This window comes from Podarcis raffonei, chromosome 5, assembly GCF_027172205.1.
Source record: "Podarcis raffonei isolate rPodRaf1 chromosome 5, rPodRaf1.pri, whole genome shotgun sequence".
NCBI lineage: Eukaryota > Metazoa > Chordata > Lepidosauria > Squamata > Lacertidae > Podarcis > Podarcis raffonei.
The window spans coordinates 14,442,020-14,469,367 of NC_070606.1; the positions used below are offsets into that span (position 1 = coordinate 14,442,020).

The 27,348-nt window shown below is 44.8% G+C and overlaps 1 protein-coding gene across 2 annotated transcripts in view; it reads right to left on the reverse strand.

Annotated features, from left to right (window-relative positions):
• Positions 1–2,320: 2,320 nt before the first annotated feature.
• Positions 2,321–27,348, reverse strand: part of LOC128413665 (broad substrate specificity ATP-binding cassette transporter ABCG2-like) — a 38,428-nt gene continuing 13,400 nt past the window's right edge. For both annotated transcript variants that reach the window (XM_053387930.1, XM_053387929.1), the window contains exons 7-16: positions 26,249–26,400; positions 19,765–19,893; positions 17,766–18,031; positions 16,845–16,927; positions 15,955–16,044; positions 7,280–7,404; positions 6,317–6,471; positions 5,681–5,770; positions 4,188–4,291; positions 2,321–3,019 (exon numbers count right to left, since the gene is read on the reverse strand). In XM_053387930.1, the coding sequence (XP_053243905.1) occupies positions 2,872–3,019; positions 4,188–4,291; positions 5,681–5,770; positions 6,317–6,471; positions 7,280–7,404; positions 15,955–16,044; positions 16,845–16,927; positions 17,766–18,031; positions 19,765–19,893; positions 26,249–26,400 (1,342 nt within the window). In that variant the 3' untranslated portion in view covers positions 2,321–2,871. The remainder of the gene's footprint in view (positions 3,020–4,187; positions 4,292–5,680; positions 5,771–6,316; positions 6,472–7,279; positions 7,405–15,954; positions 16,045–16,844; positions 16,928–17,765; positions 18,032–19,764; positions 19,894–26,248; positions 26,401–27,348) is intronic.

Below are 27,348 nucleotides of genomic sequence, written 5' to 3' on the forward strand. Positions count from 1 at the left end.
CACCTCCTATAGTCATCCAATGCCTAAGCCAATACCTTTTCACTGCTGTAATCAATAAAGTTGTGGCCTTTTCTTGCCCATTAACCTTATATCACGTGTCCTTGTGTGTTTATTTCACATAGCGGGGGTCGGGCCCTCGATCCACAACACTGGTGTCAGGAAGGCGGCTGTGAGATTCGGCTGGCAAAGTTATTTAGAAAGGGGGGGGTGATCATTCCTAGGTGCTGGGTGGTTTGGGGTTGCCAGCTTGCAGAAATGTAACCCAGTACAACTGGAGCCATTAAGAATTTCCATTGTTCTGTGAAATTATAGTGGGTGCTAGCAATGCCGGATTTACGTATAAGCTAAACAAGCTATAACTTAGGGCTCCACTCTCTTGGGGGGGGGGGAATTTAAAGGAAAAAAACCTGGATGTACATTTCCAAAATATAAGATAAAAAACAAATAAAATAAAACCTACATTCAGCAACAGTGTTTTGTGTTGTGTAGGTAGTGGGCCCTGCCTGCTAGCCTGCTCCCTAAAATATCACTGGTTTGCTCATTTCTATATATAGGGTGCCTACATTCTGCATGTGCAAATGGCTTTAGATACCTATTAGGTCCATAAATTACCATATAGCATATATTCAACACACAAAACAGTGAAAATTTGTTGTTGACAAAGGACAGCTGGACATATAAAGGGCCCCATTACCTTCAGTAGTTTAGGGCCTCAAGTTTAGGGCCTCTGAGACAATATAGTCTCCAATTTATTCACTGAATGATACATTTCTTTTTTAAAAATAAAGTTTTATTTTTCACAATACAGTAAAAATAAAAAAACAATCTAAATAAAGAATAATTAAAAGAGAGAGTGAGAGAAAGAAAGAAAGAAAGAAAGAAAGAAAGAAAGAGAAAAGAACTACAGTGGTACCTTGGTTCTCAAACTTAATCTGTTCCAGAAGTCCATTCCAAAACCAAAGCGTTCCAAAACCAAGACACGTTTTCCCATAGAAAGTAATGCAAAACGGATTAATCTGTTCTAGACTTTTAAAAACAACCCCTAAAACAGCCATTTAACATTAATTTTACTATCTAACAAGACCATTGATCCATAAAATGAAAGCAATAAACAATGTACTGCAGTCCCACAATCAATCAATCGATCAGTAGCTGAACTGGGTTCCACACAGTCACCAAAACAAAATGAAAAAGCCACAAAAACGCAAAATAAATAGCAAAAACAGACAGACCTCTGCGTCACACTCAAATCAGAAGTGTAACACTCAAAACGGAGCATGTTCAGCTTCTAATAAAAGTTTGCAAACCTGAACACTTACTTCCGGTTTTGCAGCGTACTGGTTCCAAGTTGTTCAAGTACCAAGGCATTTGAGAACCAAGGTACCACTGTGGAAGAATCCTCTCTCAACGATATATCCTAACTTTTATCCCGTACGGAGAAGGATGCACCCTCCCATCTCTTTCTTTTGCAAGCCGACCTCCTTTCCCTGCCTAGCACACAGCGTCTTTCACCTACTCTTCAATATCTTCACCTGCCTCCAATCTTACCATAATACAGTAAGAGAGAATATTAAAGAGAGAGAGAGAATATTAAAGGAAATAATCATAGAATAAAAAGATAAAGAGAAGAAAAAGGGATAGCTCAAGATCAGATAAAAGTTACTTCCAGCTACCCACCTGCCAGTTGGACGTACAATAATTATTCGAACGATAAGTTTCTTTAGGTGGAATTCAGCACAGCGCTAAGGAGATCATTCTGTCAGCATGAGTGCCGTATTTTTTGCTCTATAAGACTCACTTTTTCCCTCCTAAAAAGTAAGGGGAAATGTGTGTGCGTCTTATGGAGCGAATGCAGGCTGCGCAGCTATCCCAGAAGCCAGAACAGCAAGAGGGATTGCTGCTTTCACTGCGCAGCGATCCCTCTTGCTGTTCTGGCTTCTGAGATTCAGAATATATTTTTTTTCTTGTTTTCCTCCTCCAAAAACTAGGTGTGTCTTGTGGTCTGGTGTGTCTTATAGAGCGAAAAATACAGGTATTTCTGCTGGAACCGTCTTCCCTTTGCTCCGTCTGTGTTCTGCTCGGGGGGGGTGTTCCTCATGACCCTCCTAAGCAGATTGATGGTGTGCATGAGGGGAGCGAGGAAGCCCCATTGCACAAGCAGGAGTCTTCCCACAAGCAGAACAGGGTGCTTGAATCTTGCCCTTCACCTTTTGGGAGATCACTTTCCACAGCGCTCCTGAGGAAGGCAGGTTACACTTGAAACACACTAGGACTTTCAACTGGGAGTGCTTTCTCAAATAAAAACAAACTTTTTCTTAAGCACCGTTTTAGGTTCACCTCCTTTATTGATTTTCCCTTGCCCTCTGTTTTCTTTAGATTTAACTGCTGCTGCCCCTTTTACCCAGGTGGAATCTAGACACATATTAAAAAAAAAAACGCTGCGAAAATGCTTTTTAAAAAACCACACATTTTGAAAAATATACAGATTTTGCCATAGCTCACGATCGCCATCTAGTGTCACCTTTGCATAATGCACTTTACAACACACTTAAAACGTTTTCATTGCAGCTGAGTCCCCAGACTCGGTTTACAAAGTGCTCTCCCTTCCCCAAAGAAAACTAATTACAGATCTAAACAAATTTCCTGAGAAATATACAAGGCTAATCTCAACGTCAAAGTGAATGACAGAATTCTATATAAAAAATGAATCAGTTAAAACAAATTGCTTCCTTTACAAAAAAGATTAAATATCAGCAATGTAAAAAAATGTGGTTGGTGCAGTATGGTCCTCCCAGTTAATTGAAACAATGACTTTTTCCGGTTGGACCCAGGAAGACTTAAATGTCCGTCTTGTAGGTCATCTTTTCTGCATTAGGTGAACTTCTTCATGAACCGCAGTTTGGCATATGCGATCAGGAGGAAGATGATTGTCATACAGCTAAGAGCCACAATGTTCTCCCACATTGCCCAGTTGGTAGCCTCTATTCCCTGTCCGCAGAGGTATTGTTCGCCATAGCACCTGTCAAAAAGGATAGTACAAACATTCAGAATGTTATTCATTAACTGAAGCAATGCTGCAGCGCTAGAAAGACAACCCTTTCACTATTCTCAAGCACGGAAAACAAAGGCTTGCTGACCCAAGGCTACCAAGGTTGGCCATTGTGAATACACACAATTTCCCCCAAAGGCCAACTCTTGCTGCATTCTTCATTTCATTTTTACTGGGTATTTTCCTACCCCTTTATGCAGCTCTGACAATGCCCTCTGCAAATAATTTGTGGGAAATGAGCACCGAGAGACGAGTTAGACCCTTTTTCATTGAATTCATAGAAACATAGTGTTATGTATTAAGATTAGCTGCAGTTCTGTATTGTTATGTATTAAGATTAACTGCTTCTGGCGAACCAGAGCAGCGCACAGAAACGCCATTTACCTTCCTGCCAGAGCAATACCTATTTATCTACTTGCACTCTGACGTGCTTTCGAACTGCTAGGTTGGCAGGAGCTGGGACCGAACAATGGGAGCTCACTCCGTCGCGGGGATTCGAACTGCCGACCTTCTGATCGGCAAGCCCTAGGCTCTGTGGTTTAGACCATAGCGCCACCCGCAGGTTGAATGTTGAGGAGCTTTCTGTAGCCAAAATGTAGTAATCGACACACAAGGATGTGGCTTAGGGGAACTGAGATATTTTTTACAAGCACACAATGGCTTTAGGAGGGAAATTCTTGAGTGGGGCACAGTCCAGGGGGTAGATATGGATGGGTATTTCCCAGAAACCCAAGGCTTTTGACTCAAACAGATGGCAACCTCCATCTTCCAAGGGGTTTAACTGATCCATTAATCCTATGAGTTTTAAACAATTTAATGTCTTCTCAAAAATAAGTCCAGTTCAACACAATAGATCTTACTCCCTGGTAAGTGATATAGGGCTGCGGCCTTAATCAAGTACTATTTCTTTAAATCAGCAGACAGTCTTTATCAATACTCTTTGTGAGTTTGGTTTCTGGGTTCTTTATATGGGACCTTGATGAGAGGGAGTGTTCTTCCATTACTGGAAATAAATGACTAGTTTTCAATAGAATTGTGAAGAACACACCATGACATGCATATCCTCAAACTGACGAGGATAGTAATTCTTCTGGAAGAGAATGTATGTGCTCCACCCACCTCCAGCTGGGATACTCACATTTCTCTGGTCTGAGGAGAACTTGGGGGACAGCTTTGCAATGGAAAGGGATCTGTGGTGTTTGCACAGAAACGCAGGTCTCTAAACTCATTGACTTCAAGGGCCTGTGTAGGAAGCCAGAGGGCAAAATAGAGTCACAATAATACCAAAAAGAGAATCTCCAAACCAGGCTGCTGTATCAACTGAATATTTGCTGATTTTAATGCAGCCATGGTCAATCTGTGCAACTTTGTCAACAGCAGATATGCCTACACAGAGTTTCATGACTTCACCAGCTTGCAAGTATCAATATTTTATTTATTGTTCCTGTTGCTCCATTGGAAACAGCTTTAAAAACAGCCGTGACCTTATTTTGTGGGGGGGGGGGGAATGTTTTAATCAAGGGCTGTAACAATCACGATTCTCTTCTGAAAATCCTGCTTAAGAAGGAGTGGCTTTCTCAACAACTGTTTATATTTAAGTGCACCTGATATTTAACTTGAGGCTCATCTGATGCATAGAAGCTGTCCAATGTAGCCACGCATCCCTAGAATCTAAGGCATCTCTCCCAGTGTGATGGCCTGGGATTTGGATTTGGATGCTGAACCTGAGGAATTCCAGCCTGCACAGGATTCCCCGCCTCCAGAACCAGCTGAGCTGGGGCTTGAGCCTGAAGGGTCCTCACCTGTGCTGGATCCTCAGGTGCAGGCACCAGCTGAGTCTGCTCTGGTTCCTGAGGGGGTGGAGAACCCATTCCCTGCAGGTGCTCCACTCTCAGCCCCGTCAGGGGAAGATGAGGTTGCCTTTGGGTCCGGTAATCCTCCAACCTCTCCTGAGCTGCAGAGGCTCAGGGCAGAGAGGCAGAGGGAACTAAGTTCCCGCAGGAGGAGTGCTCGCCTCCAGGGCAGGAGAGGTGAGTCACCTGTGGACCGGGGCCGCCCTATGCCTCGGGGCAGATAAAAGCCAGCCAGCCCCAGCCCCAGGTTGCGGGAGCAACATTGTTGGTTGTCAGTTCCTGCCTGAACCCTGTCCTGCTATCCTGCCAGAGCTCCTGACCTCACCCGACTACTTGCCCTGCATCCAGCTTCAACTTTTACGGACTGCCTCCATACTGCACCTTCGACCTTGGACTGGACTCGGACCTCGCCTCTTGGTTAGCCCATGGGACCAGCACACCCAGCCAGCCTTCAGCCAGCCTGCCCAAGATGGATCCCAGTCTTCCTTCTTCCTTCTTCTTCTTTCCAGAACCCCTTGCTAAAAACTCTCTCTTCCTGTCACTTCAAACACACACTCCATCACCTTGCCAACATCTGTCTCCCCATCAACCCCTTTTGTCATGTTAACAGAAGACAAGCCAGGCTGCTTTGTATAAGCCAGCCCAAGGATTCCTTGTCTGGCGCAGTCTTGCAGCTTGTACTTCCATCAATATCCCAACCAATCAAAATCTTACCATTTATTAATTTCTAGGGTTTAGAGGGGTCCTCCCCAATCTATGTTAACTGTAGCATACTCACCGTGAGGCCGTATCTGGGAATGCTGAAGTATTTCAGCCAGTTCAGCCAATCCATGACGGTGGGAAGGTTCACCAGTAAGCCAGAAAATATCTGGAATGTGGAGTGAGAGAAACGGTATGAATAAATTCACGTTTTAAAGAATTAGGCCCCGAGGCAACTACCCATCGTAACACCTCCGCCCATTCAGCAACAACTCCTTTTATTGCATGAACTGCGGCGGGATTGCGGGAGGTCAGGATTTGGGATTGAATTTTCCAAAATATGGAACTGCAGAAAAGGCAGCCATGGTTGTAGTAGAGCTGATCTAATTGGAGCAAGAGGTCACCAACTCCAGGAACACACTCTGGCACTGTTCCCGGACTAGGTCTGTGCGTGTTTGTGGTCAGGATATAAGATAAGGCACAGACGTGTCTTCCCTGTTCTACTGGTACAGTCAAGGCCATCCTTGCCGTCACAAACTGATAAAGGAGAGGGCTCTGAGCAGTTGTTTATACAGCTGGGTTTTGGCTCAAGAGCTCAAGTTAAAGCATTTTAGCTAAGGAAAAATAGGGATTTTGGTGCAGTTTCAAACTGCCTGCACAGTCAGTTTTGGGTTTGGGAAACCCATTCCTTCAGCGTGACACATGCAAGACTCACCAGCATGAAGACAAAGCAGATGGTGATAAGTAAGTTGGCAATAGCTACTACGTCCATCCCTGCGGAGATTGCGAGGGCCATTGAGGTGGATGTGTAGCACAACAGCACAAGAGTCAGCATGAAGAAGAAGAATCGGCCCGCATCAGCCTGGTAGCCTGAAGACAGGAAGAGGATAGGTGCAATGAACAATCAAATCACGAAGTAGAAGACTGGAAAGGACATTTCTAAAAACAAACAAACCCAGAAGCTTTCATTTTGGGAATTATAGGCACAGAACTACCCAAACTGTACAGAAACTTATTAATGTATGCTACTACAGCGGCCAGTGGGATGTGGGTGGCGCTGTGGGTTAAACCACAGAGCCTCGGACTTGCCGATCAGAAGATCGGCGGTTCGAATCCCGGCGACGGGGTGAGCACCCATTGCTCGGTCCCTGCTCCTGCCAACCTAGCAGTTCAAAAGCACGTCAAAGTGCAAGTAGATAAATAGGTACTGCTCTGGTGGGAAGGTAAAAAGCGTTTCCGTGTGCTGCTCTGGTTCGCCAGAAGTGGCTTAATCATGCTGGCCACATGACCTGGAAGCTGTACACCCGCTCCCTCGGCCAATAAAGTGAGATGAGTGCCGCAACCCCAGAGTCGGCCATGATTGGACCTAATGGTCAGGGGTCCCTTTACCTTTTTTACTACAGCGGCAAGAATGTAACTTGTCCAAAAATGGAAAGAAGAAGAAGAAGTCCCAGCAAAAGAAGAATGAATAAAAAAACTGATGGAATTTGGGGAAATGGCGAAAGTTACTGGAAAAATAAGAAATCAAGATAACAAACTTTTTATAAAAGAATGGAAATGGTTAACAGCGCAGGCCTGAGGTAAGGCCTCTGAGGCATATGAAGAGCCCCACCAAGGAAGGATGAGGTTGACATGTTTGTTGGTATGACAGCGTACAAAAATACAGATTATTACTTACCAATCATCCAGTAGCTTATACATGAAAATATGATTGCAGGCATGGTCCTCATGGGTAGCAAGTCTCCAAGCATCAGGGCAAGGAAATATGCAGAGACTCTGTAATAACCGCTGGTATACTGATGGCTGTGAGGACAGGAAAGAACATGGCTTACTGGAAAGGTACACACATGATAAGAGAAATTTAAGGACTTGCTAATTAGGAAAATACTTTGGCCACCTCATGAGAAGAGAAGACTCCCTGGAAAAGACTCTGATGTTGGGAAAGATTGAGGGCACAAGGAGAAGGGGACGACAGAGGACAAGATGGTTGGATAGTGTTCTTGAAGCTACGAACATGAGTTTGACCAAACTGCGGGAGGCAGTGGAAGACAGAAGTGCCTGGCTTGCTCTGGTCCATGGGGTCACGAAGAGTCGGACATGACTAAACCACTAAACAACAGCAAAATGAGAAGAGAAAGGAACCATTTCATAGAAGTTGGAACAGAGTTCCAACAGAGTTGGATCATTGAGTCCAAGCGCCTGCAATGCAGGAATCTCAACTAAAGCCTCAGCTAAAGATGGACGTCCAACATTTACTTAAAAACCTCCAATGAAGGGAGTCTGTTCCACTGTCAAAATTTTATCAGACTCAGAGTTTCACATCTGCCACTGATGCTCTCTCTTGCTTAACAACAACAACAACAATAATAATAAAAAATTTATTTATACCCCGCCCTCCCCAGCCAAGGCCGGGTTCAGGGTGGCTAACAAGCAATAATAAAAACATTATTAATGAAATATTAATGAAATATATCTCCGGCTCACTTCTAAGAAAAAAACGATTCTCTTCTCTTCAGCTGGAGTTGCAATCCCTCTAGCAATATTAATTACAAAATGTGCATGTTTATAAATACACGGTCAGGACTCGATCACTTCTAAGGTTTCATTCCTGACTTGGAGCTCAGGGAGACATTCTCAGCATTCCCAAGCAATCTCCCTCATTGAAACATCACCACTAGACCGGCTCAGCTTTGGTAAGTTTGTGTTCTGATCTTCCAGATAGTTTCCTCAAACTCACGCTAGTGTTGAAATACTGCCCAGAGCTACAGAAATTCCATTTTCATGAGCTAATGGGATTTGCTTCCAAGAAGTCAAGGACCAATTATCACATCAGGCTTTACCAGACTCGGCAAGGCTCTTTGACGGATTTCCATGCTTTATCAGTGAAGGGTATTCTACTTGCACTGTTCTCACACTGCAGTGGTCCACATGGGATGTGAACTGACAGTATGTAGTTCACATACTTAGAACTGTTCACTGCTCCCATATGTCTCCAGCTGCAATACAGTGGTACCTTGATTGTTGAACGGCTTGGCTCCTGAACAAATCTGTTCCTGAATGCCACAAACCCAAAAGTGAGTGTTCCGGTTTGCGAGCGTTCTTTTTGGAAGCCGAACATCTGACGCAGCTTCTGATTGAGTGCAGGAAGCTCCTGCAGCCAATCGGAAGCCGCGCCTTGGTTTTCAAACTGTTCTGGGAGTTGAACAACTCCTGGAATGCACTAAGTTTGACAACCAAGGTACCACTGTACAGTGGTACCTCGGGTTACAGACGCTTCAGGTTACAGACTCCGCTAACCCAGAAATAGCACCTCGGGTTAAGAACTTTGCTTCAGGATGACAACAGAAATTGCGTGGCGGCAGTGGGAGGCCCCATTAGCTAAAGTGGTACCTCAGGTTAAGAACAGTTTCAGGTTAAGAACAGACCTCCGGAATGAATTAAGTTCTTAACCCGAGGTACCACTATACTGTACTCCCAAAAGGTTGGTTTTTTTACACCCCCTTTTTTATATAAAAAAATGGTCATGCCTGCTTATAAACTTCAACCACACCCCATTTGATATGCAATTTCTGGAGGATTGGCCATGGGTGAGTGCAGCCCTCAGCCCAAATAAGGTTAGCCACTCCTGTGCTTTGAAACTTCCTACTAACGCATAGAATCATAGAGTATAGAGTTGGGAGGAAATGAATGAATGAACGAATGAATCTTTATTTGCGTCAGCCATCGGCCATAGCAAAAAAACAACAATACAATATACAAAGAATAGAAATAAAAAGTCAATTATATAAAATACATGTTAGGGTTTTGAATCAATAGTCAAATAGCGGATCGTACTCTGATTGCCCCAGCTAAAAACCTTGCAACCTTTGCTGTCACCTGCTCATCTTGATCTGCTAAGAGAAAGGACACTGTGGCAGTGGTTGGGCGACCCGGAATGGACAATAAAAGAAGGGTGATAATCTCATTCCTCAAGTCTTTATAAAGAGGGCAAGCCGGAAGGGCAAGCGCCACCGATTCGGTGCTGCCATCTCCACAGGGACATGAGTGTTTATTGGGTGGAATCGTCCCTCAAATACAGCCGAGGGCAATACAAAGTGGCTGGGGAAGCCCAGCGAGATGGGCGGGGTATAAATAATAAATTATTATTATTATATTATTACATTCAATCTTGTGAGAGTAAAAGAGAGTTGAAAGGGACCCTGAGAGTCATCTCATTCAAGCCCCTGCAAAGTCAGGCATCTCAACATAAAGCATTAGATGTCAGGGAAAGGGGTGAATCATCAGTTCTGTTGAATAGCACGGTGAATTGTCACTTCCGTTGCTACCCTCAACGGAAGCCTTGTTTCCTGTCCTGGTGTTTCCTGAGTCTCAGACGAAATGAGAGTACAGTCATACCTCGGGTTACAGCTGCTTCAGGTTGCGTTTTTTCGAGTTATGGGCCGCTGAAACCTCGAAATACCAGAATGGGTTACTTCCGGGTTTCGGGGGTCACGCATGCATCTGTGATAGATGGCTATCCAGCCTCTGCTTCTGAACCTCCAAGGAAGGAGAGTTCACAACCTCTCAAGGGAGACCGTTCCACTATTGAACAACTCTTATTGTCAGGAAGTTCTTCCTGATGTTTAGTTGGGATCTCCTTTCTTGTAACTTGAAGCCATGGGTTCTGGTCCCACTCTCCAGAGCAGGAGAAAACAAGCTTGTTCCCTCCTCCATGTGACAGCCCTTCAGATACTTGAAGATGTCTATCATATCTCTGCTCATTCTCCATCACCCTCATCTTCTCCCCTGCCCTCCAAAGGTGCCATCTCTAGGGGGCCCTGGGTGCTCAAGCACCCACCAAAGTTTTTTGGTGGCTGCCCAGCACCCACACCGCATGGTCCCCAACACAACTTCTGGTGCCTCGTGAAATACCAGAAGTCACGTCCGAGGCACATGGCAGAGCGGAAATACAGGGCAAACGACATGCTGTATTGAATGAATACAGAGTGTACTACAGTGGTACCTCGGGTTAAGTACTTAATTCGTTCCAGAGGTCCGTACTTAACCTGAAACTGTTCTTAACCTGAAGCACCACTTTAGCTAACGGGGCCTCCTCCTGCTGCCGCGCCGCCGGAGCACAATTTCTGTTCTCATCCTGAAGCAAAGTTCTTAACCTGAAGCACTATTTCTGGGTTAGCGGAGTCTGTAACCTGAAGCGTATGCAAGCTGAAGTGTATGTAACCTGAGGTACCACTGTACAGTCATACCTTGGGTTACAGCTGCTTCAGGTTGCGTTTTTTTGGGTTATGGACCGCCAAAACCTGGCGCAGAAGTGCTAAATCACGCTTTGCGCATGCGCAGAAGCGACGAATCGCAACCCACGCGTGCGCAAATGCGCCACGGGGAGTTAGAATCATAGAATCATAGAATCATAGAGTTGGAAGAGACCACAAGGGCCATCGAGTCCAACCCCCTGCCAAGCAGGAAACACCATCAGAGCACTCCTGACATATGGTTGTCAAGCCTCTGCTTAAAGACCTCCAAAGAAGGAGACTCCACCACACTCCTTGGCAGCAAATTCCACTGTCAAACAGCTCTTACTGTCAGGAAGTTCTTCCTAATGTTTAGGTGGAATCTTCTTTCTTGTAGTTTGGATCCATTGCTCCGTGTCCGCTTCTCTGGAGCAGCAGAAAACAACCTTTCTCCCTCCTCTATGTGACATCCTTTTATATATTTGAACATGGCTATCATATCACCCCTTAACCTCCTCTTCTCCAGGCTAAACATGCCCAGCTCCTTTAGCCGTTCCTCATAAGGCATCGTTTCCAGGCCTTTGACCATTTTGGTTGCCCTCCTCTGGACACGTTCCAGTTTGTCAATGTCCTTCTTGAACTGTGGTGCCCAGAACTGGACACAGTACTCCAGGTGAGGTCTGACCAGAGCAGAATACAGTGGCACTATTACTTCCCTTGATCTAGATGCTATACTCCTATTGATGCAGCCCAGAATTGCATTGGCTTTTTTAGCTGCCGCGTCACACTGTTGGCTCATGTCAAGTTTGTGGTCAACCAAGACTCCTAGATCCTTTTCACATGTAGTGCTCTCAAGCCAGGTGTCACCCATCTTGTATTTGTGCCTCTCATTTTTTTTGCCCAAGTGCAATACTTTACATTTTTCCCTGTTAAAATTCATCTTGTTTGTTTTGGCCCAGTTCTCTAATCTGTCAAGGTCGTTTTGAAGTGTGATCCTGTCCTCTGGGGTGTTAGCCACCCCTCCCAGTTTGGTGTCATCTGCAAATTTGATCAGGATGCCCTTGAGTCCATCATCCAAGTCGTTGATAAAGATGTTGAATAAGACCGGGCCCAAGACAGAACCCTGTGGCACCCCACTAGTCACTCTTCTCCAGGATGAAGAGGAACCATTGATGAGCACCCTTTGGGTTCGGTCAGTCAGCCAGTTACAAATCCACTGAGTGGTAGCATAGTCAAGACCGCATTTTACCAGCTTCTTTACAAGAATATCATGGGGCACCTTGTCAAATGCCTTGCTGAAATCAAGGTAGGCTACATCCACTGCGTTCCCTTCATCTACCAGGCTTGTAATTCTGTCAAAAAACGAGATCAGGTTAGTCTGACATGACTTATTTTTCAGAAATCCATGCTGACTATTGGTGATCACAGCATTCCTTTCCAGGTGCTCACAGACTGTTTGCTTAATGATCTGCTCCAGAATCTTCCCTGGTATTGATGTCAGACTGACTGGGCGGTAATTATTTGGGTCCTCTCTTTTCCCCTTTTTGAAAATAGGGACAACATTTGCCCTCCTCCAGTCTGCCGGGACTTCGCCTGTTCTCCAGGAATTCTCAAAGATGACTGCCAGTGGTTCTGAAATCACATCTGCCAGTTCTTTTAATACTCTTGGATGCAGTTCATCTGGCCCTGGAGACTTGAATACATCTAGACTAGCCAAGTATTCTTGTACTATCTCCTTAGTTATTCTGGGCTGTGTTTCCTCTGCTGAATCATTTGCTCCAAATTCTTCAGGTCAGGCATTGTTTTCTTTATCGGAGAAGACTGAGGCAAAGAAGGCATTGAGGAGCTCAGCCCTTTCTGTGTCCCCTGTTTGCATTTCACCATCTTCTCCTCTGAGTGACCCCACTGTTTCTTTGTTCTTCCTTTTGCTACGAACATACCCATAAAAGCCTTTTTTGTTGCTTTTAACCTCTCTAGCAAGCCTGAGTTCATTCTGTGCTTTAGCTTTTCTGACTTTGTGTCTACACGTGCTGGCTATTTGTTTGAATTCCTCTTTGGTGGTTTCCCCCCTTTTCCATTTTTTGTACACATCCTTTTTTAATCTTAACTCAGTTAAAAGTTCTTTAGATAGCCACCCTGGCTTCTTTAGGCACCTTCCATGTTTCCGTCTCATTGGTATTGCCTGAAGTTGTGCTTTTACTATCTCCCTCTTAACAAACTCCCAGCCATCATGAACTCCCTTTCCTTTTAGTATTACTGTCCATGGGATCTCACCCAGCACTTCCCTAAGTTTTATGAAGTCGGCTTTCTTAAAGTCGAGAAATTGAGTCCTAGTATGCTTGGCTGCTCCTTTCCGCTGTATAGTAAACTTCAGAAGAGCATGATCACTCGCGCCTAATGATCCTTCCACTTCTACCCCACTAACCAGGTCATCAACATTGGTTAGGACCAGATCTAAAATGGCTGTTCCTCTTGTAGCTTCTCCCACTTTCTGGACAATGAAGTTGTCTGCAAGGCCAGTGAGGAATCTGTTTGACCTTATGCTCTTGGCTGAGTTTGACATCCAACAAATATCCGGGTAATTGAAGTCCCCCATTACTACTATCTCCCTTCCTTTTGCATGCTTGGCCATCTGTTCCAGGAAGGCATCATCTATGTCCTCCGTTTGGCTTGGGGATCTATAGTAAACTCCCACAATGAGGTCACTGTTATTCTTCTCTCCCTTAATTTTGACCCAAATGCTCTCACTTTGGCTTTGAGGTTCTAAATCTTGGATCTCTTCACAGGTATACACATCCCTGACATATAACGCCACTCCTCCTCCTTTCTTGTCTGGTCTGTTTCTCTGAAATAGATTGTATCCCTCCATTATTACATTCCAATCGTGGGACTTATCCCACCAGGTTTCAGTGATGCCTATTATGTCATATTTAGTTTGCTGTACCAAGAGCTCAAGCTCATCTTGTTTATTTCCCATACTTTGCGCATTAGTGTACAGACATTGAAGTCCATTAATCATTCCCCCGTGTCTCTTATTTAAGGATTTTTTCCTCCCACCACTAGGTCTGCGTGCTGTTTGCTCCATTCGGTCTATGACATTTGGATGATCATCTTCATCAATTGATAGACTCCTACCTTCAGGAGCACTGTCTCCCTCCCCCACATTAGTCAGTTTAAAGCCCTCCTGATGAGGTTTCTGAGATTTTTTGCAAAAACATTCCTACCAACCGTTGTGAGGTGCAGCCCATCGCTTGCCAGAAGTCCATCTTCAAGAAACTGCATTCCGTGATCTAAGAATCCAAACCGTTCCTGTTTACACCATTTGCGAAGCCAGTTGTTCACTTCCACTATTTTTCCCTCTCTCCCTGGGCCACGTCGTTCAACTGGGAGGACAGATGAGATGACAATTTGTGCATTTAATTGCTTCAATTTCCTGCCCAGAGCCTCGTAATCTCTTTTGATCTTCTGGAGGCTATTGCTTGCAGTGTCATTGGTTCCCACATGAACCAAGAGGAAGGGGTATTTGTCAGTGGGTTTTATGATTCCTTGCAGTCGTTCAGTTACATCTTGGATCTTAGCCCCGGGGAGACAGCACACTTCCCGAGACATCTTGTCAGGCCCACAGATCACTGCTTCTGTTCCCCTCAGTAGGGAATCCCCTATCACCACTACACGCCTCCTCTTAGGTCTGGTCGGGGTTCTTCCGTGAGCTGTCCGTTCCAAGGTCGCCTGCACATTCCCTGAAGACTGCCTTTGCTGCTCGTCTTCATATACCTGATCGACTGTAATGAGGGAGAGATCCTCAAATGGAGTCTGCTCTTCGTCTTCCATGCTAGGGGAAAGGACCTCAAAGCGATTGCGTATTTCTAAACAATCAGAGCGAACCCTGGGCCTCCTACTTCTTTGAGTCACGTTTCTCCATATATCTGGCTCCTGTGTTGGTGAACTAGCCTCCTTCTCAGGGGAGTCCCCTGTCTCCTCCTTGGTGGAGACGGTGTGCTCTGTTGCTTCCAAGAAGAGCTCCAGCTCTCTAATTCTTTGGAGCGTAGCTACACGTTCCTCCAGTTGCTGGACTTTGTCTTTTAAGAGGGCAATCAACATGCAATTGCTGCAGGTAAAGCTGCCTGCAACCTTTGGCAAGATGGCAAACATTGCGCAGGAACCACAGGCGACTGCAGCTGTTCCCTCACCCTCCATCTTGAGAAGGTGTCGTTGGGGGTGACTACAGCGGTCCTCCATCATAAAAAGCGTGAAGACAGGACAAATAAATCCCCCCAAATAAACCTATATCTCCCCCAACAAACGTTTGAGACTAGCTCCCCTAAATCTAAAAAGCTCCCTCAGCCAATGGGAAGCTGCGCACGCCTCCTCTGTGCTGGAAGGAGCGCCAGAAATAGCGTTTGCGCACTCACACACACACTACTGCCCACAGCGGCATCTGCGGGACCATGAACAGCCCCAAGCCACAAAAACTTTGCCGAGCCCTGGCCTAGGGTTTTGCATTATCCCGGACGCCAGAAATAAAAAAAGGAACTTATTTCAAGGAAACGGGATAGCTCAGTTGGTTAGAGCACGGTGCTGATAGTGCCAAAGCTGCAGGTTTAATCCCCATATGGGACAGCTGGATTCAGGGGGTCAGACTAGAAGATCCTCAGAGTCCCTTCCAACGTTACAATTCTATCAAATCTAGGCTTCCAGGTGTCATAAGAAAGCTGCAGAAATAGTGCAGGATAGTAGGCACCCCAGAAATGATCTATTTCAGCTTCTGCCTTCTGGAAGAAGGTACAGGTTTATAAAGACTAGGACTAGCCGCCTGAGAAACAGTTTTTATCCAAATGTGATTTTGGTTTTAAGCGCAGTGTAAGGTAGTCTCTGTGGGAGTATATTGTATTTAATTATGGGGTATCAGAGTTTTTAGGGGGTTAACCAGGCTGGGATAGTTGGGATAGCAGGCTTGTGGGTTTTTGAATGTCTGATGTAGATTTTTTTCCATTTTGTTGTTCTGTATGGGACAACGACAATAAAGATTATCGTATCGTATCAACCAGCCCCTCTTTTCCACTAACAAATCCATCTGCCCTTCCGTACCTCCCCATTTCCTTAGAGGAGGTTTGATACTTACACAAACAACTTCTTATCCCTGATAAACAGCTCGATGGCAGACACACTGGAGAAGCACTGGTTTGTGGTTACGAAAAACAAAGATCCAACTCTGAAAGAAGGAACCAAAAGTCAGGCAACTACCTTCATTAACTGCTTCGGAAGCTTTCTGTAGGATCACTGAACCCTGTCTATGGTAGGAACACATATTGTTTCTTAGGCAGGCAAGTCACCGTGGTTTTTTGCTGTTAAACTGAGATGGCTCTTGACCTTAGAGTAGGGTACGTTAGAGCATCTTTTCAAGAACTGCTCATAGGTCATATGGCTGCGTTTGTTTCAACTCCAAAAATAATTTTAAAAAGGAAATTAATTTTGCAAACCATTAGCCGGGAGGGAGGGAACGACTTCCCTCTCTCCTGGCTAAAGGTTTACAAAATTAATTTTTGCATCTTTGCATTTAACTTCCTTTCATATTCTTGTTATGCCATTACCTAAATGGCTCAGTTGAGCCAAAGTGATTATATATGAGCCAATTATATATGAGCCAATTACCGTATTTTTCTCTCTATAAGACGCACCAGACCACAAGACGCACCTAGTTTTTGGAGGAGGAAAACAAGAAAAAAATATTCTGAATCTCAGAAGCCAGAACAGCAAGAGGGATCGCTGTGCATGAAAGCAGCAATCCCTCTTGATGTTCTGGCTTCTGGGATAGCTGCGCAGCCTGCATTCGCTCCATAAGACGCATGCACATTTCCCCTTACTTTTTAGGAGGGAAAAAAGTGAGTCTTACAGAGCAAAAAATACGGTATATATGAGCCAATGTGATTATATGTAAAACTAACAAAAGTTATTTAAAAAATAATGATGATATGATGGAAAATAAACCTCGAGAAAAGCATCAGGGATTACCGGTTTTGAATGCCGCTTTGATCAAGTTTTACACCAAAGAAAATGGCCCCCACGATCAGTGCCAGGACAACTGTCACAAGGACCTGGAATGTGGGAAAGGAAAAAGAAAGAGATTAATTCTGTACCCGTCCACTGGCACAGCAACAGAATGCAATGGTCAAAGGGTATCTGACCATCCTGAACAAAACAAACAAGGAAGGCAAAGATATCCACAGGCTCGGAATTAGTTCAGGGTGCTTTCAGATAACACATTTACAGGGGTGAACGAAGGTGTCGTGACACTGGGGGCGAGGCGTCGCTACGTAGGGATCATGTGAGGCGTCGCTACGTACGACACATGCATTATTATTATTATTATTATTATTATTATTATTATTATTATTTACCCTGCCTATCTGGCTGGCTTGCCCCAGCGACTCTGAGCAGCTTCCAACATACTGTATATAAAAACATAATAGTGTTTTTATATATGTGAAGAAGTGTGCATGCACACGAAAGCTCATACCAATAACAAACTTAGTTGGTCTCTTAAGGTGCTACTGGAAGGAATTTTTTATAATAAAACATTAAACATTAAAAAACTTCTCTCTACAGGGCTGCCTTCAGATGTCTTCTAACGGCTGTAGAGTTACTTATCTCATTGGCTCGGGGGTCGTATAACTCCATACCCTCCAATAAAAATAAGAACGTCCTACCATACCCTCCAACATTCCTCTGATGAAAATAGGGACGTCCTAAGGAAAAGCGGGACATTCTGGGATCAAATCAGAAACGGGGAGGGCTTCTGCAAATCCGGGACTGTCCCAGGAAGATAAGGACACTTGGAGGGACTGTGAAACCAGCTGACCCCAGTGAAGGTTTCTGGATGCACCAGACGTTCTCACTGGAGAGTCCACAATAGCAGACGGTTCTGCTCCTTACTTGTGCCACAGAAGCTTGGGGGTTTCGGATGAGGTTTTTGAGGGAGCGCTGGGACACCCAGTAGAGCTGAGTGAGGAAGCCGTTGGCATAGGTCACTTGATTCATGAGCCTCGGCTTCTTCTGAGGAATTCCGTGGAGATTTTCATATTTCTTCAGCTGCTCCATCATGCTCTCGTACTGGGAGGAGCTGAGGTATTTCTCGTGCAAGGAGTCCACCAGTGTCTTCTCCACGCCTTCCTCTTCCATGCCATTTTCATTACTGGTTTCTGGGGGAAAACAAAAAAGGGACCCCACGACCCGTTTTTTAAAGGTAAAGGTAAAGGGACCGCTGACCGTTAGGTCCAGTCACGGACGACTCTGGGGCTGTGCACTCATCTCTCTCTATAGGCCGAGGGAGCCGGTGTTTGTCCACAAACAGCTTCTGGGTCATATGGCCAGCATGACTAAGCCGCTTCTGGTGAAGCAGAGCAGTGCACAGAAACGCCGTTTACCTCCCCGCCAGAGTGGTACCTATTTATCTACTTGCACTTTGATGTGCTTTCGAACTGCTAGGTTGGCAAGAGCAGGGACTGAACAACGGGAGCTCACCCCGTCGCGGGGATTCGAACCTCTGACCTTCTGTTCGGCAAGCCCTAGGCTTTGTGGTTTAAACCACAGCGCCACCCGCGACTCCCTCGTTTTTTAGGACTACAGTGGTACCTCGGGTTAAGTACTTAATTCATTCTGGAGATCCGTTCTTAACCTGAAGCACCACTTTAGCTAATGGGGCCTCCTGCTGCTGCCGTGCCACCAGAGCACAATTTCTGTTCTTATCCTGAAGCAAAGTTCTTAACCTGAAGCACTATTTCTGGGGTTAGCAGAGTCTGTAACCTGAAGTGTATGTAACCTAAAGCTTATGTAACCTGAGGTACCACTGTATACTATTTGCTCATTGTTTTAAAACAGTTTTCTCTTGTTGCCGTTTTTAAACAAAATCTGTATGTGCTTTTACAAAATATATATATATATATATCCCCAGATATCCACTGGGACGTTGTCCTGAGCCCTTTCTCACCATTTATTACATTCCTTAACTTGTTCTGACTCTGTATCATATTTACAAATTAGTGCGTAGATTTTATTTTTCTTTATTTACGGCTAATACATGCCTTTTGCTCTTGGCTTTTGCCTCTCTTATCTCACACACAAAGAGAGATACCTTGATGACAACAGAGAGAGGTGCAGCTGATTCTCAAAGGGCTCTCACATTCCAGGAGAGCCCTTCCACAAAGAGGCATCTCCTTCAGAGACGCAAACTCCTTGGCCACTCAGCCAGAGCCATCAAGATAATCTCCAGATGCCCTGCTTCTTTCATTAACCTTCTCCTGGCCAAACCTCAGGCTTACAACCAAGAATTTTTAGCAATTCAGGAATTGCTAAAAATTGGAAAAAAGAAATTGCGCCAACAAAAAAGGAATGGCAAGACAAACTGATAGAGTATATTGAACTGGCTAGATTGACAGAGGCAGTTAGACAAGAGTTTCAAAAAGCATGGGGGAAATGCAGAGAATACATGTTCACGTTTAATGAGGGTGGATTTCTGTATTGGGGGGGGGTTATGTTATGTTGTAAATAAAATTTCCAATAAATAAAAAAATAAAAAAAATAAGAATTGCACGGCTGTAAGGGAACCATCTTAAAAAGTAGACAGCATCTTAAATAGTAGAGACATCACCTTGCCTTTCAGAAATATAGTACAGTGGACCCTCTGCTTACGTCAGCCTCAGGTAACGTAAACTTCGGCTTGCGAAAGTGGCAAACTCAGAAGTATTTTTCCGGGTTTCGCCGCTCGGGCATGCACAGAAGCGCTCTATGCGCCGCACGCATGCGCATGTCCTCCGGTTGCGAATTTCTCATGATGTGGCTGGACCTCTGGAACGGATCTCGTTCAGAACCGGAGGTACCACTGTACTAGATCACCAGTGGTGATCAAGAACCTTCCCCAATGTCAGCTTCTTACCCATGTGCTCCTGATCGTCGGTCTTCTTCAGTTTCTGACCACATTTGCTTGCAGCTACAGCCGTGGAGTCACCATTGATCACGTCCAGAAAGAAGTCAGCTGGGTTATTGAAAGGCTCGCACTCATACCCTGTAAAGAGAGAAAGAGAGTAAGCGTTGGCGATGTCATGAGACTGAAGGTACATTCTTTCATATGTGGTGGACCTGTAAAAGGGTAAAAGAGTACAGTCATACCTCGCAAGTCGAACGGAATCCGTTCCGGAAGTCCGTTCGACTTCCAAAACATTTGGAAACCAAAGCGCGGCTTCTGATTGGCTGTAGGAAGCTCCTGTAGCCAATCGGAAGCCACGGAAGGCCCGTCGGACGTTCGGCTTCCAAAAACAGTTTGCAAACCGGGACAGTGACTTCCGGGTTTGCGGCTATCGGGAGCCAGAACGTTCGAGAACTAAGCTGTTTGAAAACCAAGGTAAGACTATATTGGGAAATAATTCATAATGAATGGGGGGAAATGGTTTAAAGTACTTTAAAAAACAAACAAACCAGAGTTCTTTTTGTTGGGAATAACTCAGATGGAAAGAATAACTCAGATGGAAATTCCCATGTGTCAGAAAAGGTAGTTTATGTATGCCACTATCACGGCTCGTGTTTTGTTAGCCCTGAAATGGAAAACGAGCGAAGTCCCAGCTAAGGAAGATTGGCAACTTAAACTGATGGAATATGCGCAGCTTGCGGACCTAACATATAGAATAAGAGAACAAGAACAACTTACGTTTAAAGGAAAATGTTTAGTGAATAGAGGGAGGAAAATTGTGTTCATTTGCTAATTATTTTATATGATTTATCCTGCATTTGTGACCATGGAATCATAGAATGATAGAGTTGGAAGGGACTACAAGGATCATCTAGTCCATGGGTAGGCAAACTAAGGCCCGGGGGCTGGATCTGGCCCAATCGCCTTCTAAATCCGGCCCGCGGATGGTCTGGGAATCAGCGTGTTTTTACGAGAGTAGAATGTGTCCTTTTATTTAAAATGCGTCTCTGGGTTATTTGTGGGGCCTGCCTGGTGTTTTTCCATGAGTAGAAGGTGTGCTTTTATTTAAAATGCATCTCTGGGTTATTTGTGGGGCATAGGAATTTGTTCATTTTCTTCTTCTTCAAAATATAGTCCAGCCCCCCACATGGTCTGAGGGACAGCGAAGGTTTGCTGACCCCTGATCTAGTCCAACCCTCTGTAATGCAGGAATCCTTCACCCAACATGGGATTCGAACCCAGGATCCTGAGATTAAGAGTCTCATGCTCTACCTATTATATAGTTATTGTTGGTAAGCTGCTTTGAGATTCATTTGAAGGAAAAGCAGCAGTGAAAAACAAGAAATCAATCAATCAATCAATCAATCAATCAAGTAAGTTATGTCAAATAAAAACTTTTGTGGAAGTTGTACTTCCCCACTGCTAGCACCTACCGTATTTTTGCTCTATAAGACTCACTTTTCCCCTCCTAAAAAGTAAGGGGAAATGTGTGTGCGTCTTATGGAGCGAATGTAGGCTGCGCAGCTATCCCAGAAGCCAGAACAGCAAGAGGGATTTCTGCTTTCACTGTGCAGCGATCCCTCCTGCTGTTCTGGCTTCTGAGATTCAGAATATTTTTTTTCTTGTTTTCCTCCTCCAAAGACTAGGTGCGACTTGTGGTCTGGTGCGTCTTATAGAGCGAAAAAATACGGTATTTTACCTCAATGGGAGTGGTCTTTCCCCAACAACACAGGTGACGATGTCACCACAGCTGCGTTCCAGAGCACATTTATGTAACAAATGAGACGTCTAAGCAAATTGGTTTTAAACACAGGTATGAACGAGACTAACACCATATGTTTCCCTTGTTACCTGCCCCGGAACCTTGGAGTAAACAACAGGTAATAAATTGTAGTTCTAATAATGAATAAATAAATAAAAACTGTTACTCAGAGCTGAGAAACAATGCCACAACTCTTAAGCCCCAGACTTGTATCCTGGAAACCCAACTTCTTTACTTAAGAATGGAATAGGGAGTTGTCTTCAACCCATATAAACCACACCTTAACACACAAGTGAGGCTCAATATCTAAGTGTGCTATGGAAGCTGACGTGTGCGTGCCTCTTTTTCTATGATTATTTATCCTGTGATAGGAATTTTGAGGTCTTAGATATATGTTAAATGTTCATAAGTGCAGGGAGAAGAATTGATGGAAGAGGATTGGAGAAAGTTTAAGAACTATCTACAAAAATATTGTAAAATGTTTGAGTGTTAAAATGATGTGGGATGTGAAGGTAACATGGCATTTGGGATATGGTTAAAAGAGTTATGAAAAGAGGAATTTTAATAAGGAGGGGGTATGACTAGAATAATATTATGTCAAAGTATATAAGGTGGTGCAAGGGTTCAAGATAAGGGAAATTAGAGACATAATAACTGGAAATATATAATTATAAACGAGTTTGGAAAAAGGGTTAGAATTTGCTGAATTTGACGGAATAAAGAGGAATACAAAAAAGGGGGATGTGAGGAGGTCAGGAAAGAGGGATATGGATTTTTGAAATTTAAAAAGTGGAATTCTTCTTTTTTTTTCCCTTCTTTTCTTTTTCTTGTTAAGTGTGTATTTTTTGTTTGTTGTTGATGTTCTCGTTTGGTTATATGTGATATATGTTTTGTAAAATCTTAATAAATATTTTCAAAAATAAAAAAAAAATAAATGTTCATAAGTGTACCAACAAAGCAGGTACATAGATCAGCACAGGAAGACCGACCTGAAACCATTTTTGATTCCCAAACTGACCAGATGTTTTCTATGCAAAGTCAAAGGAAAATGGAAAAGCCTCCCCATTGTCTTTTCCTTCACAAATCCTGTCTCAAGGGCACATTTAAGATATGAATAGGGTGTGAACCTGTGACCTGGCTCAGGAACTAAGTATTTATCATTACAAAAGACTGGCCAGGCTCCCCAGGCAATCTAATCAAGTGACCATTAAACAGGTAACCTGTCAGACGAGATAAACAGATTTCTGCTGTAGATAAACAGCTTTCTTTCTGTGATGTAGGTATGATGTATGGAGCTCCAGGGCAGGGAATTAAAAATGTCTATATAAGGGTTGATGGAGGAGGCTCTTGAGAGTCCCATGGACTGCAAGAAGATCAAACCAATCCATTCTGAAGGAAATCAGCCCTGAGTGCTCACTGGAAGGACAGATCCTGAAGCTGAGACTCCAATACTTTGGCAGGAGCAGGGACCGAGCAACAGGAGCTCACCCCATCGCGGGGATTCAAACCGCCGACCTTCTGATCGGCAAGTCCTAGGCTCTGTGGTTTAGACCACAGCACCACCCGCGTCCCTCTAATTGTTGGGTTAAAAGGTAAAGGTACCCCTGCCCGTACGGGCCAGTCTTGACAGACTCTGGGGTTGTGCGCCCATCTCACTTAAGAGGCCAGGGGCCAGCGCTGTCCGGAGACACTTCCGGGTCACGTGGCCAGCGTGACAAAGCTGCATCTGGCGAGCCAGAGCCGCACACAGAAACGCCGTTTACCTTCCCGCCAGTAAGCGGTCCCTATTTATCTACTTGCACCCGGGGGTGCTTTCGAACTGCTAGGTTGGCAGGCGCTGGGACCGAGCAACGGGAGCGCACCCTGCCGTGGGGATTCGAACCGCCGACCTTTCGATTGGCAAGCCCTAGGCGCTGAGGCTTTTACCCACAGCGCCACCCGCGTCCCAGAATTGTTGGGTTAATGAACGGCAAAAAGATCTATATGCATCTTCTCTTTCAATGCAGAGAGCTTGCCTAGACTTCACACAAATTCCCCAGATACAATGCAATATGTTAACCAGGTCCTTCTTTCTTAGGGGCTAAATAGGAGCCAGAGAAGTGGAAGCTACTGCAGATTATGCCCCAATTCAGGTGAAATTGGCACTTTGCAATAAATAAGTGGGTTTTGGGTTGCAACTTGGGCACTCAGTCTCTAAAAGGTTCGCCATCACTGCCCTAGGGGTCCCTTCCAACGCTACAACTCTATGATTCTATGCTTAATTTTGACACCAGAGGAACAAAAGCAAGGTGAAACAATCCTGTACATTTGGATTCAAATTTTGTGTGTGTGTGTTCAGCGCTAAAGTGGATGCTTGGGTTGTGAACGTGATCCGTGTGGGATGCATGTTCGCAACCCACAGTGTTCACAACCCACAGCCGCACGTCTGCGCACATGTGGGTTGTGATTCGGCATGTCTGCGCATGCACAAAGCGCGATTTAGCGCTTCTGCACATGCGCAGCCACAGTAAACCATTCCAGTACTTCCGGTTTTCGGCGGTCCGTAACTCAAAAAAGCGCAACCTGAAGCATCTGTAACCCGAGGTATGACTGTACAGTGGTACCTCAGGTCACATACGCTTCAGGTTACAGACTCCGCTAACCCAGAAATAGTGCTTCAGGTTAAGAACTTTGCTTCAGGATAAGAACAGAAATTGTGCTCTGGCGGCACGGCGGCAGCAGCAGGAGGCCCCATTAGCTAAAGTGGTGCTTCAGGTTAAGAACAGTTTCATGTTAAGAACAGACCTCCGGAACGAATTAAGTACTTAACCTGAGGTACCACTGTACTAACAACAGAGAGGGCAATCCCCAACACGACAGCCTCCTTCCCTGGGGGCAACTCTCACTATGCCTTCATCATAATTTATCCTGTTCACACCTGCAAAGAGATGGAACTGCTATCATGCTCTTTCCCTCCTTCAGGGTTTTTTCGTGGCAAGAAGAAAGACGGAGGAAGCAGTGGCGGGAAGGGAGAGAATGGAAGAATTCCAATTGGCTCGTGCTATTTCCTGGAATCCCCATACAATTATGTAAAGGAGACATGGCAATTGGCCATTAAAAGGCTTGTCTGGAAGCGTCCACTGTCAGCCCAAGCAGCTGAGACAGAGACAGTCCCTGATATATAATGAGATGGAAAAAAATGTTGAAATATACCTTTATAAAGAAACCAGAAGCATTTTTACTGGGCATTGTGGGGAGTGATATAAATAGAAAGGAATGTAAGCTCTTTTTATATGCAATAACAGCAGCAAGAATATTACTGGCCCAAAAATGGAAGCAAGAAGAATTACCGTTGATTGAAGAATGGAGGATGAAGTTAATGGACTATGCAGAACTAGATAAACTAACAGGAAGGATTTGAAACCGTCGGAACCAGAAATTCACGGAAGACTGGAGTAAATTGACGGACTATTTGAAAAGTATTTGCGAAGATCAGACGACGTTTGTAGGTTTGCAAGAAGTTTTGTTTGGAGTATTATTGGGAGTATTGCAAAAATGGAGAAGGGGGAGGATGATTTGTTAAGAGATGTAAAGGCAATATAAAGCTAAGAAATGCATAAGAAGTGGTTAAAACGGTGGATCATCAGAGGTGCTGATGGAAGTCTAAAAAGATTGTATTAGTGATAAGTTTTGTGGTACATTTTATAATTTATATGTTAAAATCAATAAAAATTATTTAAAATAAAAAAGAGAGACAGAGACAGTCCCAGAAGTCTCTCTGCTAGGGTCTCTGAGGCGAATCTTGATCTTGACATGAAATCTGTGTGCCATTGGCATCTCTCAGTTGTCTACAAAAGCTTCAGGGAACCCTTTGAGTTTTGTAATCCCTGCTCTGGTGAGTTTTGCTGACATTCCCGCGCCTACAAACTCCTATAATAACTGTCGGAATCTCCACTCGGCCAAGCCGATAAGGCCTCATCTTCCTCCGAGCTGAGCCTTTGAAATCGCCTCCGACATGTTTAATGGCCTGAGCCTTTGATAAGGCCTCAAATCCCCAAATTTCACGTGGGGTGGCAATCTTTATAGTGCAGGCTTTGAAACTCAGGGCTACACTGACTGGGTAGTGTGTCCCAGACCTGGACCTGTTTTAATTCTTTGTACTACCTTTTTAACCTAATGTGCCGAGCCTATTTTGGGGCCATTATATGTTTTATATACATACGCATTTTAGATTCCCGGCGCTGGCAACTAAATTTTTACATTATTGTTTTAGGGTAATTTAAATGTCACAATGCCAGTAATATCGTTTTGAATTTTGTTAGGTTGCTTCTCTCTAGCATTTTTGTCTTATCCTGCTATGGCTGTATGCTAATGCAATAAAGGTTTGATGATGATGATGATGATGATGATGATAAGGCCTCAAGCACATTCTATCCAGCAGGGTTCCCAGCACAGGGAAGAGGCGAGAGGTTTGGCTACATTGTATAGAGTTTTATTTCTTACTATGCAGACAGCTAAGAAATATACATCCTCTCTCTTTGAAAGCAGAGAGCAACTGAACAAAGGAACAAAGGAAACAGGAAGCCACTAACGTCACATCCCGTCTCCCTTTCCCGTGAGACTGCAAGGTCTCTGGAATGTAAACAGAGTCCTGTGACTCCCATCAGTTGCCCAGTGAGAAACAGAAACTAACAATAATAAGAGTTAACTTACCAATAGACTGGAAATACCCCAGGGCTTCCTTTGCGGGTCCATGATAGAGTACCTTCCCCAAAGCCAGTAACGTCAAGCTATCGAACAGCTTGAAGATGGAATAGCGAGGTTGGTGGATGGAGAAAATGATGGTTCTACCTCTTCTGGAGAGCCTAGGATGAAAAGCCGCACCTTTTAAGTTTTAGCTCTCTTGATGAGGTAGGACGATGGCAAAAATGCAAAAACCGCGCAAGTCTGCCCCCAGGCCTTAAATTTACAAACAGGATGCTGCCGCCTTTCTAAAGCTAAGCAAGGTTGGGTTTCTCAATGCCTGGATGGCCGACCACCTAGGGCAACATCCCCAAACTCGGCCCTCCAGATGTTTTGGGACTACAACTCCCATCATCCCTAGATACCCAGCTCTACCTCTCTTTTAAATCAGAACCAGTGAAGGCGGTGAAGGTCCTGTGTGAGTGCCTGGAGGCGGTTGGTGGATGGATGGCGGCTAACAGATTGAGGTTGAATCCTGACAAGACTGAAGTACTATTTTGGGGGGACAGGGGGCGGGCGGATGTGGGGGATTCCCTGGTCCTGAATGAGGTAACTGTGCCCCTGAAGGACCAGGTGCGCAGCCTGGGAGTCGTTTTGGACTCACAGCTGTCCATGGAGGCGCAGGTAAATTCTGTGTCCAGGGCGGCTGTCCACCAGCTCCACCTGGTACGCAGGCTGAGACCCTACCTGCCTGTGGACTGTCCCACCAGAGTGGTGCATGCTCTAGTTATCTCCCGCTTGGACTACTGCAATGCGCTCTACGTGGGGCTACCTTTGAAGGTGACCCGGAAACTGCAATTAATCCAGAATGCGGCAGCTAGACTGGTGACTGGGAGTGGCCGCCGAGACCACATAACACCGGTCCTGAGAGATCTGCATTGGCTCCCAGTACGTTTCCGAGCACAATTCAAAGTGTTGGTGCTGACCTTTAAAGTCGTAAACGGCCTCAGCCCTCTATACCTGAAGGAGCGTCTCCACCCCCATCGTTCAGCCTGGACACTGAGATCCGGCACCGAGGGGCCTTCTGGCGGTTCCCTCATTGCGAGAAGTGAGGTTACAGGGAACCAGAC